The sequence below is a fragment of the Mercurialis annua genome, linkage group LG5, assembly GCF_937616625.2.
Source record: "Mercurialis annua linkage group LG5, ddMerAnnu1.2, whole genome shotgun sequence".
NCBI lineage: Eukaryota > Viridiplantae > Streptophyta > Magnoliopsida > Malpighiales > Euphorbiaceae > Mercurialis > Mercurialis annua.
In genome coordinates this window covers 11,940,118-11,957,107 of record NC_065574.1, presented here as the reverse complement: position 1 = coordinate 11,957,107, position 16,990 = coordinate 11,940,118, and the positions used below count along the sequence as shown (strand labels likewise).

The 16,990-nt window shown below is 35.5% G+C and overlaps 1 protein-coding gene across 1 annotated transcript; it reads right to left on the bottom strand.

Annotated features, from left to right (window-relative positions):
- Positions 1-26: 26 nt before the first annotated feature.
- LOC126682583 (SKP1-like protein 1A) lies at positions 27-1,229 on the bottom strand. The gene is made up of 2 exons (XM_050378307.2): positions 836-1,229; positions 27-456 (listed from the first exon to the last, which is right to left on the bottom strand). The coding sequence occupies exons 1-2, from the start codon at positions 1,154-1,156 to the stop codon at positions 268-270; spliced, it is 510 nt and encodes a 169-aa protein (XP_050234264.1). The 5' UTR covers positions 1,157-1,229; the 3' UTR covers positions 27-267.
- Between the last annotated feature and the right edge of the window lie 15,761 nt (positions 1,230-16,990).

Genomic DNA, 16,990 nt, shown 5'->3' with positions numbered 1-16,990 from the left:
GAAGAGCAAAAAGATATTCTGTTCTGTTCTTGTCATCTGAACAGATATTCATAAAAGGCAACTAAAATCTTGAAATTTCAAACATTAATCCTCACCAAAATTGTTTATGAGGACCGAATCTCTATGATCTTGAAATGAAGGACCCTCTCTTATCATCATATAGGCATAGCAAACAAAAATGGGAGGTAGGAAAGACCCTCCATACAATGAGTTTAAACCAATCTAACATAATATCGTATTCTGTTGTTGTCATATGAACAAACCTACTCATTGATGATATGCACCCTGTAAAGCCCAATTGTTCTCCCTTCGAACCTCCTTTTCTTCCTCTTCGTTAAAATCATTCTCGATGTCGAATGTCTCGCGAATCTGCTCCGGTGTCTTCCCCTTTATCATATCAGCAACTGTTTTACAAGTCAAGTCCAGCAAACCCTTCATGTTCAGATAGTCAGCAGCCTGCATTGAAACAACACCATCGTTCCAATTCAAGTTAGAATAAACAAAATCATCCTTCCATTAATTCCATACACCAACATAAACATCAAAAAGAAAAAAAAAACAAATCAAATTTCATAGTCCATTCCCTTATATCATTGTTTCACTAAAATTGGAACTTATCCCATAATAATTAAACTTTATTGTATTTTAATCCCATAATAATTAAACTTTATTATATTTTAATCCCTAATTTTAGAACCATAGAGCACATATTAGTCATAAATCTTGGATAACAAATAAATTAACTTAAAAGAATGAATCAAAACAAAGCAAGTACAAACCAATACAGGTTAAAATAATCAAGAAAACATAAGCCCTAATGATCAAGAAAACGAACCATCATGAGAGTAAAGAGGACATTTCGGTCAAGTTTCATAAACTCAGCATCCCAACGTGCAATAATAATACTTTCATCATCACAAGGACCATAGAGAGTAGCAGCAGCAGAAGTCCGTTTATGTTTCTCGGCATACTCAAGAACCATAGAGAGAATCTTTCCGGTGACGTTAGGAACAGGGATAACGCCGTCGGCGCAGCCATCTTCGATCAGTAATTTGATCGTCTGAGACACCGAAGCCACCGCTTGTTCCACCTCGAATGTCTCCCCGTCTGATGCTCTCAGTGTTACTTTCTTGGATGTGGTCGTGATCTTCGACATTGTTGCTATTTTTGTGTTAACAAATCAAGAAACAGAGAGAACTTAACAAACCCTAACCCTAGCGATAGATTTTAGAGAAACTGGTTTGTTTGTTGAGAGAGAGTTTTGTGAAGTGTGAGCGGGTATATATATATAGATGATTTTTCAGGTTTCTACTTTTGGTTTCGGATAATTACTTATTTGTCCTCTAACTGCCGTCAGTCTTGGAGCTCATCCTTTTCCCACAAACGAAAATAACTGAAATGTTATAAGTTATAAAAATGGTTTCGGATAATTACTTATTTGTCCTCATTAATTCTTATAAGGGATATAATAGCCAATATATAAATTATTAAAAGCTAACAAATCATGAAGGGCAGAAAAATTCTTGGAAACTAATCATACCATTTTTAATATACCGACTATTTTTAAAAAATTATTTTGGACCTGTTGTTTACTTTTAGAATTGTATTCAAATTTCATTCTTTTTTTTTTGTATAATTTAAAATTTCATTCTTACAAATACATATTTATTTATTTATTTATACTATATTATCTAATTTTTTTCTGTTCAGCCAAATATACTTTTTTTTTAAAATGTGTTATATATCAAGTAAAAGAAATAAAATACAAAATACATAATAAATTTTAAGGATTATTTTTCAAATATCTGTTTTGGGTAAAATATTTACACTATTTTGGCTCATTTTTTCCTCTTATCCTACATTACCTAATAAACTAACTTATTTACCAAAAATACACACTATATAAAGAAATCTTATCTCATTTTAGGTTAAACTTTTACATAGCCACCTTTTTTTCTCTCTCTTCTCTCTCTTCTTTTCTTTTTTTTTCTTCTTCCTTTCTTCTTCTTTTTTATTTGATTTTTAGTTTATCTCCTCCGATTACTTTTCCGTTCGTCTTTCCGGTCGCGCCTCCGTTCGTCTACTTCCGATGAATTTCTCGTCGTTTCCGGTCGTTTTTCCGTTCGTCTTTTCCGTTCGCGCTAGTCTGTTCGTCTTTTCCGTTCGCGCTATGGATTTCTCGGCTCGTTTTTAGATTTGTGTAATTTTTTAGGTTTTTTTTTAATGATTTAAATATTTTGTAAACAAATTATTGTATATCTATAATTTTTTGTTTATAAAATTGTTCTATTGTTCATATAATTATTTATTTTATCTTCTCTTATTCATAGATTTGTTTATTGCTACTGATTTTTGTAAAGAAAATATTGATTTATGGTGCATTTGTAATAATTTTATAATATCTTTACGTTTTAGTGTATTTTTAGTGTATTTCTGCCGTTTTTTAGTATATTTATGGTGCATTTACAATGTTTATGGTGCATTTACAGTGTTTATGGTGTATTTGCAGTGTTTATGGTGTATTTGTAGTGTTTCATGGTTAATCCACAAAAAGCACTACAAAATGCTATAAATACACTACTTATACACTACTTATACACCACTTATACACTACTTATACACTATATATACACTAATTTTACACTATAGAAACACCATAAAAACACTATATGTACACTACTGTTACACTATAAAAAATAAAATAAAAAATTCCAGGAAAAAATCAATAAAAATTAACACTATATATATACTAATCTTACACTATATAAAAAAACTGCTGGTCGGTTCGGTCGGTTCGGTCGGTTTGATTGAACGAACCGAAAAAACCGAAAACTGAAATTGAAAAACCGAAAAAGGTATTTTGATAAATAAAAAAACAAAACAGGTAAATAAAGTTAGGGCAAAAAGTCAAAAAATAAAACTCAAAACTTGCAATGTAAAGTTGTAATTATTTTGGCGAAACATATATTTAGGAAAATTAGCACCAAACTTTAACCAATTTAATGAATTTTTATTTAATGAATTTCTTTCCGGTTCAAAGTAGTTGAACCGAAAATTGAGATTTTAGAAGAGAATCAGACCAGACAAGCATTCGGCTCGAACCAAACAAGTTAAACAGCCAGTGTGATTCACTTCTTAAAACACTAAAAATAAGTTATTTATTTTGGATGTTTTCCATTATTATAACATTTCCTTTATTAAAAAAATTATCCATTTCCTTTTTAATTCTATTTCAATCAAAAATAATTATTTTCACCATCTTTTATAATTTTCAATTGCTTAACCTTGGAAGAATCAAGAGGCACACCCACTTTTCCATCATTTTAATCCCTAAAACAAAGGCTAAACTATAAATACCTAGCATTTTAACATTCTTTCCGAAAAAAGCATTTCTTATCATCCTTCTGCCGGTTCTTCACCTTCTTTTGGTGTTGATAAAACTAGGCTAATAATCACCGACGGTCCTCGACTTTTACCCTAACCTTCCGTAAACCCCCCAACCTTTCAAAAGCTTCCCTAAACCCCCCAACCTTTGTGGCGGCGCCATTCACGGCCCTTATAGACGAAACTACCCTTTTGGTTTTGGCGGCTGTTCTTTTTTTTGGAAAAAAACAAATAGTGGCGCCACATGTTAACTGACACGTCATTTAATGTCAAAACAAAATTGAAACACCCAAAATACCCCCTAAAAAATTAAACCAAATCAAATTTACTTAATCAAACCCAACCCACGGTCAATCCGCCCGCCAACCCGAACCACTCACCGCACCCGCCGCCGACCACCACCCGCCGCCCGCCGCCGACCCATCGGAATCTGCTCTTGGAGAGCAGATCTGAATCTGTTCTCCAAGAACAGATTCAGATCTGTTCTTGGAGAACAGATGCACATCTGTTCTCCAAGAACAGATGTGCAGAAGACGAGCAGCAGCTCGTCTTCTCAGAGAAGACGAGCTGCTGCTCGTCTTCTGAAAAACGGAGAAGACGAGCTGCTGCTCGTCTTCTCAAAAACGGAGAAGACGAGCAGCAGCCCGTCTTCTCAGGGAAGACGAGCTGATGCTCGTCTTCTCAGATCTGAGAAGACGGTCGTCTTCTCAGGTGAGAAGACGACGAGCTTGGTCGTTTTCTCACCTGAGAAGATGACCGGAGGCGGGTTCGGTTGTGGCGGTTCGGTTTCGATAATTCAGTGGTTTGAATGGGTTGATTTGCTTTGATTTTTTATTTTTGTTTTAATTAAATTTTAATAGTTGTAAGGGTGCTTTGGGTTTTCAATTTTTTTTTAGATATTTTGCCACATGTCAGATGACACGTGGCGCCGTCTTTTTTTTTTTTTTTAGAATTGTAGCCGCCAAAAAAAGACGGCGCTTAGGGGTATTTTCGTCCATAAGGACCGTGAATGAGCGCCGCCATAAAGGTTGGGGGTTTAGGGAAGCTTTTAAAAGGTTGGGGGGTTTACGGAAGCTTAGAGCAAAGGTCGAGGACCGTCAGTGATTATTAGCCATAAAACTATGAAGATTCTAATGCAAATTCAAAACTGCCTCCTATTAATCGAACATCATCCATTGACAAATGCAAGAGTTTCATTACGTGTATTGGTCAAATGCACAAGGACTTGCACATGGACATTTGCTAAACGATGGTAATGAAAAGGGGAATGGAAATGGGAACGGACATGGACGTGGCCACCAGAGGCGGCATTCACTTCCTATTAGGTATGATGTGATGAGTTATACTTTGAAATTTTATGAAGGAAATGAATAGTGTTGAAAATGAGTATCTTTAAGGAGTTTTTGTTCAAAATTGCCTCAAAAAAGGGAAATTGCTTGTTGTTGAAGATAGGGTTTTACAGTTTGAAATGATTTTCTTCTTCTGGATTTTCTCCATGACGACAGTCTTACAAAGTTTATTTACAGTTGTGGATATTAGTCGATTTGGTACAACACAAGATGAAGGCAGCATTGACGAAGATGATGAATGTAGTTTTGTCATAGTGGCATTGTGGCAATGTAAATACATGTGTTGTGAAAGTTAAATGGTTATACTAGCAAGTCACGTATTTTGTCAAATAATTACATCAAAAAGAATTCAGAAAAATTAGAGAGTTGTAAGTAGACCATTTAAATATCAATCTCTGAATTTCACTAGATGTAATTAACTTTACATATGGTTTTTAATTTTTTTTTTGAAACTATAATAAAAAAACCATTTAATATATTTTCATTTATTGGTATAAAAATTATAGTCATTTAGTTTAGTGGTAAGAAAAATGTGCAACACAATTAATAAAAATGGTGGCACATATATATTGCCACTGTTGCTATTTGAGTTAGTGTTATGCCACAGAAAAATCATATCTTATGACAAAATCTTATTGCGAATATAGGTTTTGAAAATAGTGGCAGAAATTTCCAAGTGCGGGCGCTCTCCTGATTTAAATGAAATTGCGATACAAACTATAAAAGAAACTGTTTTATGGGATTAACCACACTATTATTTGTGATATTTCATTACGTATATATAGGCTGTACAGAGTATCTTTTAAAGAAGGCTACAACATATTCCTATGATATAAACTAGGAACTGATTGCCACAAATCAGTATATCAAATAAATAAAATTTACAAACATAACCATAAAAAGATAAGTCAATATTGAGCATCCTTGTATCATGCAAATGATTTGTGCAAGCCAATTATGGCATGAATTGATTTGAATACTGATTACTTTACACACCCCCGCAAGATGGATGTTCCATCGAGAACACCAATCTTGGAACATAACTTGGTGAACTGAGCCTTAGGAAGAGCTTTAGTTAGCAGATCAACTAGTTGATCATGAGTTGAAACATATTGTATGGTAAGAACACCTCGAGTGACATAGTTTCTGACAAAATGAAGGTCAATGGCGATATGTTTCATACGTGAATGCATGACAGGATTTAGGCTTAATTGTGTAGCTCCAATGTTATCGCAGAAAATTATTGGTGACTGAACAATTGGTACCTGAAGTTCAGATATAAGAGAAGTCAACCATGCCAATTCTGATGTTGTAGCTGCAAGTGCCCGATATTCTGCCTCGGTGGATGACCGAGCTACAACTTTTTGCTTGCGAGTACTCCACGAGATGAGATTACTTCCAAGAAATACCAAATATGCCGTAGTATTAGAACGATCATCAAGATTTCCAGCCCAATCCGCATCAGAATATGCTTGAAGCTGCAACTTGGAGTCTCGAGTCAAGTGTAAACCATGATGAAGAGTATGCTTAAGATAACGCAATACTCGTTTTGCAGCAGTCCAGTGTATAGAGCTGGGTTTATGCATGAACTGGGCAAGTTTATTCACTGCAAATGCAATATCTGGCCTTGTTAGAGCTAAATATTGAAGTGCACCTATGACATGTCTGTATTCTGAAGTATTTGCTGGTGAAATACCATCATTCAATTTAAGAGCAATAGTGGTACTTTGAGGAGTGAGAACTTTTTTGGATCCATCCATCTTTACTCTATCAAGAAGTTTACGGATATATTGATGTTGACTTAGAAAAAGTCCTTGAGAAGTAGGAACCACTTCGATGCCAAGAAAAAAATGCAGCAACCCGAGATCTTTAACTGAGAACTTTGCACTGAGTTGTTTGATAATTGAATCCACCATGATGGAGTTATTCCCAGTAATTAACAGATCGTCAACATAGACAAGAAAATACATGATCGCCCCATCACGTTGATAAATAAAAAGAGATGAATCTGATTGAGATTGTTTAAATCTAAGAGTAAGAAGACCACCTTTCAGCTCATTATACCAAGCCTGTGGCGCTTGCTTGAGGCCATAAATTGCTTTTCTCAGCTTGCACACAAATTGTGGGTATTCAGCATCAATAAAGCCTCGTGGTTGAGCCATGAATACATCCTCTTGAAGTGTTCCATGCAAGAATGCATTGTTAACATCTAGTTGTCGAATTTGCCTCTTGTGTATGACAGCCAGTGTAAGAACTAGTCGAATAGTTGTTGGTTTTACAACAGGGCTGAATGTTTGTGTATAATCAATGCCTGGACGCTGATTGAATCCTTGAGCTACAAGTCGTGCTTTATATCGATCAATGCTGCCGTCTGATTTGCGTTTAATCCTGAAAATCCACTTACAACCAATTAAATTTTGAGAAGAATGTGGTGGAACTAATTCCCATGTATCGTGTTTCACAAGAGCCATAAACTCTTCAGACATTGCATTACGCCAATGATGGTCTTTTAGTGCTTGAGTCACACAAGTTGGTTCAATGGCATGGGGTAAAGGATGTTTGGTTGTGTAATACCCCTAATTTTCAAAATATGGAATTTTTAAAAATGCGGTGAATCGGAAATTAGCGGCGGTAGAGTATCAGCTTAGAAATTAATTTTCGGTGTTTAAATGCATGTGATTGATTTATTTGCGATGTTTGATTAATTATTTAAATGTTTACGTGTGCATGGCTACGTAAATTGAATTATTGTGCATGGGTGGCATTTTTGTAATTTTCGGCCCTTAAATGATAAAAATCGATTTAAATAATTAAAACGTTAAAAAAATAAATTATAAATATATTTGCTCAAGATTTGATCTATAAGAGATTAATTTAGTTCGGAAACGTTTTTCGAGAAAGATTTTTCCGGAACTTCGAAAACCGTAAAAATGATTAATTAAGCTAGAAGAAATTGAAGAGACAAACATATGATTGAGTGGGTAAGTTGCACATGGGGGTGGACACATGTCACTATGCATGACATAAAGGTGTCACTTGATTGGGGATTAATTTCTCTCCAAGACAACATAACTAGCACTTTATTAAAATTACCTAAAAATAGAAATTCCTCTTTTTGGTTCATCTCCTTCTTCTTTTCTTAGAAACAAACAAATTTCAAACCTCCCATTTTTACTCCAAGTTGCCGAACCCTACTAAGCCACAAATACCATCTTTTCTTTTTCTTAATCTTACTACTCTTCAAGGTAAATGATGGGTCTATTTTTGTAGTTATATTTGTGTGTATTTCTTGTGTTGGGTGTTTGTGTGATCAAATTTTATAAACTTTAAAGTTTGATTTTTTTTAAAAGAAATGTACTTTAAGGTGATCAAAGTTGTGGGTATGGTTTAGTTGGAAGAAAGTTTGCTTCTTTAACTAAGATCATATTTTTGAAAGCTTAAAATTTACATGCATACATTAAAGTAATAAAATTATTATTATTACTTTAATGTGGAAATTAATGTCATAAAGCATTTTAAATATATCGTATATTTATTTTGAGTAAATAAAATTATTATGAAATGAGTCTATGAAACGTGCCATCCTATTGGGCTATAATAGGACTATGTGATCACTAGTTATTGCATGCATATTTATTTTTACGTTAAGTGGATGTGGAAATTTAGACGACGGTCTAGAAGTCTGAGACGACGGTCCAGACATTGCGGGAGAGCTTCTAAGACGACGGTCTAGAACCCCGAACAAGTTAACGGTAACAGAACGATAGAGTTCGGCCGATTGATTTAAGGACTAACGGCGTCATGGAACATTAAATGTTATCGGTCGTTGAGTCCATAAGAAAAGTTGAATAGTTTTTAATGGGAAAAATGGATTTTATGTTAAGGCTTGCTACGGGTTTCGGAGCAACCACTCCCATTCCCTAGCGCCGGTCTCGATCCGGAAATCGGGTCGTGACAGGTTGTCAGGTTAAGCTGTTTGGGCTTATAAATATTGTTCATGGATCTAGTAATAGGTCTACTGGATGGCAAAGTTTGAGTTTCAGGTGATTGTGGCAATGGAGATAAAGTGTGTGGTGTGAGAGTAGGAGAAGAATTTGTACCTGCTTGGGATGTTTGTTCCACGGGAGAGCCAACTGCATCAAGTAATGTGAGTGATGGAGTAGTAACCTGAATAGGTGGAACTGATGGTATATGATTGAAAACAGGAGATATTGAGTTAGTTTGACTCAATGTTGTGTCGGAGTGCGGAACCCAATCAAGCATGGTGACCAAATTATTTGTTTTAATGAAAGAAAAAATATTTTCGTCGAATACTACATGGCGTGAGTGATATAACCTCTTGGTTTGAATGTCTAAGCATTTATACGCACTTTGAGTAAGTGAATATCCAAGAAAGATACAGGGTGTGGATTTTGGTGCAAGTTTATGTGGACTATAGGGTTTGAGCCAAGGGTAGCATAGGCAACCAAAAGTTCTAAGTTTGCTATAATTTGGAGCTCGACCATGAAGATTTTCATAAGGAGTCTTACCTTGGAGAATTGGAGTGGGCATGCGATTTATTAGGTAACATGATGTTTTAAAAGCATAGGACCAATATGATAATGGTAAATGACAATGATGAAGAAGAGTAAGACCTGTTTTGACAAGATGCCTATGTCGCCTTTCTGAAACGCCATTGTGTTGAGGCGTATGAGGTGGAGTTGTGAGATTAGTGATGCCATGTTTAGCAAGAAATGATCGAAGTTTCAGAAACTCCCCCCCATTGTTAGTGTAAAGGTGTTTTATTGTAGTTCCAAATTGATGTTTGATATAAATGCAAAAAATTGATAAATACTGCTTCAACATCTGATTTCTGTTTCAAGGGATACAGCCATGTAAATTTTGTAAAATGATCTAAAAATATGACATAGTACTTATGACCTGAAATTGAAATTTGAGGAGAAGGTCCCCATACATCAGAATATAACAACTCAAAAGGCATGGTACTGGTCATAGATGATACTGAAAAAGGTTGTTTGTGACTTTTATTATAAGCACATGAACCGCAAATACCTTTACTAGCAGACTTAGATTTTTGAAGAGGTAATTGAAAATGTTTAACAACTTTAGAGACAACTTTGGTTGAGGGATGACCAAGTCTAGAATGCCAACCATCTAGACAGGTTCGTTCACCAACAAAAGCAAACACATTTTTCTGTTTCACTTGAGTAGAAACAGGCAAGTAGTAGACTCCACTCTCACATTGACCTTGAAGAAGAGGCACCCCCGTGTTCAGATCCTTCACAACATAAGAGAGTGGGTTAAATTCAATAGAACAATTATTTGCTGATGTAAATTTATGAACAGAGATTAAATTTTTCTGAATAGACGGCACACAAAGTAAATCAGTAAGAGTGAAGTTTTTGAAGGGAGTTGAGAGATGTGTTGAGCCAACATGTGTGACACCCAAACCTGTTCCATCCTCAATGACAACTTCATCTGGGCCTTCATATTCTGAATGCAGTGACATGTTTGTTAACTCAGAAGTGATGTTGTAGGAAGCTCCGGAATCTAACATCCATTTCTGATTTTGACCATTTGGTGTGAGAGTGCAGTTTGCTTGAGCAACGAGCCGACAAAGCTTTCTGCAATCTTTTATAAAATGACCCCGAATGTTACAGAGCTGACAATATTTTTGTGAATAATTTTGTCGATCATTACCTCCTTTCCAATTGTCATTTCTGTTGAATCCCTGAGAATGAGATTGAGGGTTGTAGTTGCTGTTATTGATGTGTTTGCTGACATCGCGAGGCTTGTTCACATGTTGGTACCTTCGATGAGTGAAGTTTGCAGTTATTGTAGGAATTGTACTGTTATTTTCCAGCCTCTTGATATATATTTCTTGGGTTATAAGTAGATCATGCAGTTCAGCAAAGGTGAAAGAATGTTCACGAGTACGAATAGTAGCTGATATCTCACGATATTCAGATCCAAGACCATTTAAAATGTAGAGTGTCAAGTCATCTTTAGGTATAGGCTTGTCTATGAGAGCGAGTTCATCTGCAACAATTTTGACAGATTTTAAATAATCTGTGATAGTGCGGAGCCTTTTTGTATCATGGTGAGTTCTTCTTTGAGCTGCATAACTCGAGTCCGTGAACGACTAGCATATGTCCTGGTGAGAATTGTCCAAGCTTCTTTGGAGGTTGTGGCAGAGGCGATATGAGAGCTTGCTGATGGAGTTACCGCAGCAATTATTGCATTAAGAAGCAGCTTATCTTGGCGAACCCAATGATTATACTTTTCCCTCAAAAGTGTTTGATCGCTTGTGAAAGTATTTGCATCCATATTAGGACATGAAACCGTCCCATCTAAATAACCCATTAAATCATAGCCGATAACCAATGATTCAAACTGGGTTCTCCAAATGAGGAAATTTGTTGAGTCAAGTTTGTGTGGTAATTGAGCTGAAGCATTGATAGCAATGAGAGGAGATGTAGTAGTTTGAGGATCGGTGACTATGGCAGGAACAGTGTCCATGGCTACAGAAAAAAAATTGGATCTTAATCTTAGCTCGTGGGAGCAATTTGCAGCTTTGATACCATATAAAAGAAACTGTTTTATGGGATTAACCACACTATTATTTGTGATATTTCATTACGTATATATAGGCTGTACAGAGTATCTTCTAAAAAAGGTTACAACATATTCCTATGCTATAAATTAGGAACCGATAGCTACAAATCAGTATATCAAATAAATAAAATTTACAAACATAACCATACAAAGATAAGTCAATATTGAGCATCCTTGTATCATACAAATGATTTGTACAAGCCAATTATGGCATGAATTGATTTGAATACCGATTACTTTACACAAATTATATGTATGCAACTGTTTAAAATTTAAAATCAGAGTCTGCCTTTCACAAGGTGACTACACTATTCAAGTGGAGATTAGTCTGAATGTGTAAGATTTAAAGATGACGTCTCATAGTTGAGACTCGTTCAGAAAATCTCATAAAACATATATAAAAAAATACTTTTTACCACTAAAATTTTTTATTAGTGGAAAATTTTGATTTTACTACAAAAGCTTTAGTGATTAATTTTCAATGGCAAACCGGTGGTAAAGTTTGTGTTTACCACAAATAATTTTAGTGACAAAAAGCTCCTGTTTGTTGTAGTGCCGATAGTGTTAACTACGACACCTCCAAAACAATTGCAAAAGTAAGCGTGTGGTCGGCGCGGGGCAGCGTGAGGAGATTTCGTGAGAGCGCGAGGAGTGTGTATGGTGAGGTGGGCTATTTGATTTTGACGTCTTTAAATGTGAATTTATTAGGAAATTAGTCGTGAGCCCCGCACATTTGCGCGGATCAAATTTATATATAATTTAAAATACGATTAAAATTTAAAAAAATAAATAGTTTCAAAAAAAATTTATAGAACAATTAAACATACCTTTTATTTGCTGTTTATGAATAATTTCTCCTCTACAGAAAAAATTAACGGAGACTGCACGGCTTGAAATTGAAAAGAAATTAAAAATAAATAAAATAGGTAGTTTATATAGATTAGGATATTGGTATAGATTAGAACTCATAACAAAATTTCAATTAGATAATTAAATTAAAATAAGTATTTTAAATATGGTGGAAACTTATGAGAATATTTTATTTGGTGAGAATCAATGAGAGCGCTCCGTTAATACTCTCAATTATATAATTACTAGTCGTAAACCCGCGCATTTGCGCGGAATCAATATTAATAATATTTTTATTAAAAAAACTTTGATATAAAAAAATGTCAAAATTAAATTTGTAGTCTATAAACTAATAAAACTAAGTAAACTAATTTTTTTATATTAATTATAGTAATTAATTATTTTAAAATATCGAATATTCATAATTTTTTATTTTTAACTTTTTAATATTATAAAATTTATTTAATTTATATTTACATTAGCTCATAATTTTGTAAATATTTCATGCTTAGCTCCAAAGACTTTCAAGAATAATATTCTCTTTATTCTATTTATAAAGTTCAATTGAATTTTTTTAAATTTGTCTTATTTTTTTGATTTTAAAGGTTAAATACAATTTATAGAATAATTAATAATTAAATAGAATTATAAAACCATTATAAAAAATAAAAGAGGAACTAAAAATGAATTTATATCTTCTTAAATTGTGTGTAAAAATGAATTTATAGTTGTTGATGTATATAAAATTAGAGTATAACAATTCCTACAATTCTTACAAATGTTAATGTATTACACAATCACCATTCAATGATAACATTATTAAAATGGTCGAAATACAATATTTTTGGATGTTTATAGATAATATGATAAAATTGATATAAATATAATATTTTTAAATAAAATAAAATAAATAATAACGCAATAAAATTTTAAGGGTGAAGAAAATCGAAGTTACTTATTACTTGTCGCAGACTTTAATTTCTACTATATTTCATTTTTTTTCGAGACATAAAGATTGATGAAGCTCACCAAGACCAAGTGATTTAAAGACACATCAACAAAAAAACAATATACCAAAATTATAAAGCTATCCCTGTAAATAAATTTTCAAATATCAAAAATACAAAATATAGTTAAGAAATTAGACAATTTTCTAAATTAGTGTCAAGTAAAAAACAATAGAAAAAGAGAAACAAAATAGAAGGAAAACATAAATGAGATTAGAAATTTAAATTTCTATGTGTTAGTATTTAGTAAAGAAGTTAATCAAAAATTAACTCCACAAAAGTTTACCAAATATAATTATAGGATATAGATAGCATAGCAAAAATATCAATAATTAATAATCAAAATATAACTGATGGTTCCGGTGATGCTGGATCCGGTCTTAATGTGGCCGGTCTGAGTGTGATCTTCAATCTACACAGAAAAGATAGGTTAGAAGGATTCGAGCCGGTGTTGGCTCGAACACCCTCTGATGCCTAAGTCAGATAGACTGAATTGATAAGAGTTTAGAGTGAATATGAGTAATATAAAAGTGTCCTTTACCTGACCTAGGTCCATTAATATATAATAGATAGTCATTGCATTGTAGTATGAGTCTTGTTACTGATTTGAGTTCATCTTCTTGTTAAGATTAGGTAAAATCCGTCCTTATCCCTGATTTCACGGGATAAGGGCGTTATCTGGTCTTCTGCTAACATTGCGTACTGAGTCAGTGACTTCGGACATGTCTCTGAGTCAGTGACTTCGGGCTTGTCTCTGAGTCAGTGACCAACGCCACCTGTGTGGGTCTTGTGTACAATTCTGGTGGTGTATCCATCATTAGTCCCTCCTAACAAGAACATTTATATCAAGCATTTATGTTTGTTTCATTGTTTATGTGGAGTGTGTCTGTGACCTTTTGTCTTGTATTTTGAAACGTTGCTTTCTTCGTGCTGTGTCTTCTTATCGAGCTTTCCTCGGCTCGGCCCACTTCATTTCTTTGTTTTGTTCTTCATGTTGGATTTTGTTTACTTTTTTCTCCTTTATTGCAAAGATGGGTGATAATTTTCTTGATGACTTGACTCTCTCTCTTTTGATGATAATGACGATGTTGTGATTGTCGGGTTTAAACATGTGTTACCCAATGTGTATGTAAGCGGCTGTTTGACTTACTTCTGTTCCACTGTGATAAAGATCATTCGTGAGGACTACCCCGATTATGATATCCACAAGTTTATGTCGATTGATTTTCGAGCTCTGGGTCAGCGAGCTGCGACAAAGGTTGCAGCTTAAGAAAGATGGGTTGCCTGTTTCTCCAGTTCTCCCTTCGTACGCTGCTAGAGATGGCATGAAGAACACCATGGAATCCAAGGAGAGAAGAAAAGCTTGCTGATGCTACTGCCAAAGATGGCAAGGAGCTTTTGCCTCCTTTGGGACTATTGACTGCGTCCAAGACAATTTCAACCATTATTTGTAGGTTGAAACTTCGGAGGTCCTCAAGCATGATTTTCTTGTCCCTGACTCAGTCGAGGAACTTTCTAAAGAGAAAGATTCAGGTGGTCGAAAGGAGGGAGTGACCCTTCTAGAGGAAAAGATGTATGCCGCATGTAGCTAGCTTCCTTTTACTTTGTTTTGGTGCTACCTTGTGAGGTAGAACTTCTTTTGTTCGTACTTTTCTTTAGGGGGGCCTTTGTGGTAGACTCCCCCTTTCAGAGAACAATTGCGTGCTTTTACAAATGTGTGTTGCTTTTTCTTTATCTGTAAAGAATCATACTGTTGACTATGTCATGCGTCTATGTCATAGGTCTGCGACTAGCTTCTACTAGAGACATCAAACCGACAAATGACAAACTTTCTAGATTCTCTTGATGAAGAGGAACTCAATGCGTTTGATGTTGTAAGTCCAAAGGAGGAAGCAACCTTTCCAGAGGAGAACATCGTCTAGGCTCGTAGCCTTTTTACTTCGTGTTTGTTTTGTTCTTGTCCCTCGGGACAATCATTTGTTTTGTATTCCACAATTTCTTATGGTGAATGTTCTGGGGATGTTTTACAATCCACATTAATCCTACATGGAGATCTTCATTCGCCATACAGTACACTAGGTCTGCAACACTACACTGAGTCTGATACAGTACACTAAGTCTGGTACACCATACTAAGTCTGGTACGTTACGTCAATCCCTGTTTGAGTAGGACTCTGTTTGGTCTTAGATATTTCTGGTATGGTTGAACCATATCCATCATTACTTCCTCCCTTTCAAACAAGTATACTTCAAGCATTTATGTTTGCTCAGTCTTCTGCCAAGGTGAAGAGTCCAAGGGAAAAATTGACAATCCTTCGAGGAAGGAAGAACTTCGTAAGGAGAATAATGATGGTCCAGAGGAGGGAGCGACCCTACCAAAGGAAAATGTTGTTTTTAGCTAGCTTTCGAATACTTTTTGTGTTGCCTCGTGGGACAACACTTCTCTTGTTCTTTCTTTTTGGGGCTCTTATGTTAATTAGAACCGGCCCCTTTATTTCAGAACAATTTTCATGTTTTACGGATCAGTTGGTCTACATCCTTCCTCTGATTTTGTTGGCGCTGTCATGGAGCCTTCTCGTGGAGATGTCGCAGAGAAGAGTCTCAGTCCTTCCTCTGATTTTGTTGGCGCTGTCATGGAGCCTTCTCGTGGAGATGGCGCAGAGAAGAGTCTCAGTCCTTCCGCCGAAGTCCTAGAGGATGAATACAATACTCAATGTAACGAGGTAATTTTACCTCCTTTGGGACTATTGACTGCGTCCGCCGTACTTCGAGTAAAATGGTTCTTCTAGTGGTGTTGTCATTCTAGTAGAATAGTCCTTCAGGTTGGATGGTTCTTTCAACGGGGTGATCCTTCGAGTGGAAATGCCTCTCCGGTGGAAATATTCTTCTAGTAGAATAATCCTTCAAGTGGGACGGTTCTTTTGATGGAGCAATCCTTCGGGTGGGATGATCTTTTTGGTGGAGTTTTCCTTCCATAAATAGTCCCTCAAGTAGGACGGTTCTTTCGATGGAGCAATCCTTCAATGAATCGGGTATTGTGGTATTTTAGTCGTCTGCCTTCGATGTGCTTTGGTTTTGATCTTTGTATGGTGCCTTCAATGGTCCTGCTTGGTTATCTGCCTCCGCTACACTTTGACTCCGAGGAATGTCTTTTGCTTGAAACTGTCCCAAACTTGGTTGGGCGAGTTCTGAATTTTGGATTTCTACTTTTATTGCTGCATGTTCGTTAGTATTCTTCTTCATAAGGTTTCATTTTTAATTGAAAGGATAGTCTATATACCTTTAACGTCTTTTACGGCAATGATGTTGTTCTTTCTTTTGCAAGTGGAGATGAAGCCTTTTCTTCTTATTCAGCTGTTTTGTTTTTGTTTGGCCTACTTCTCGGGCGATTCCACTCTACATTTAAGTCTAGAGTACTCCTCAATCAGTTGTTTCCCAAACACCTCTATGTCTGTGTCTAGGATTACTCATCCATCTGTGCCTGCACCTGGGACTACTCGTTCATTGTTGTGTATTTCTATCTAGGATCGTTATTTATCTTGTTGTACGTCTTTTTCTTGAATTGTTTGTCCTCCACTTTTTGTCCCAACAACTCTGCGTCTGGGTTGTTCGTCCTTCGGTTGTTGTCCTTCTGCGTCTGGGTTGTGCATCTACGCCTTGGGACTTCGTCAATTTACATCTGTGCCTGGGATTACTCGTCCGTTGGTTCTTTTCATAACATCTCTGCGTCTGCGTCTAAGATCTGCGCGTCTACGCCTGGGACTTCGTCAATCTACATCTGTGCCT

What these genes read in the sequence shown, in the direction of transcription:
- LOC126682583 (XM_050378307.2), bottom strand. Translation starts at nt 1,156, where the DNA reads ATGTCGAAGATCACGACCACATCCAAGAAAGTAACACTGAGAGCATCA. An exon ending in TCCTCTTTACTCTCATGATG is followed by an intron (nt 457 to 835) that starts GTTCGTTTTCTT and finishes GTTTCAATGCAG; the next exon opens with GCTGCTGACTATCTGAACAT.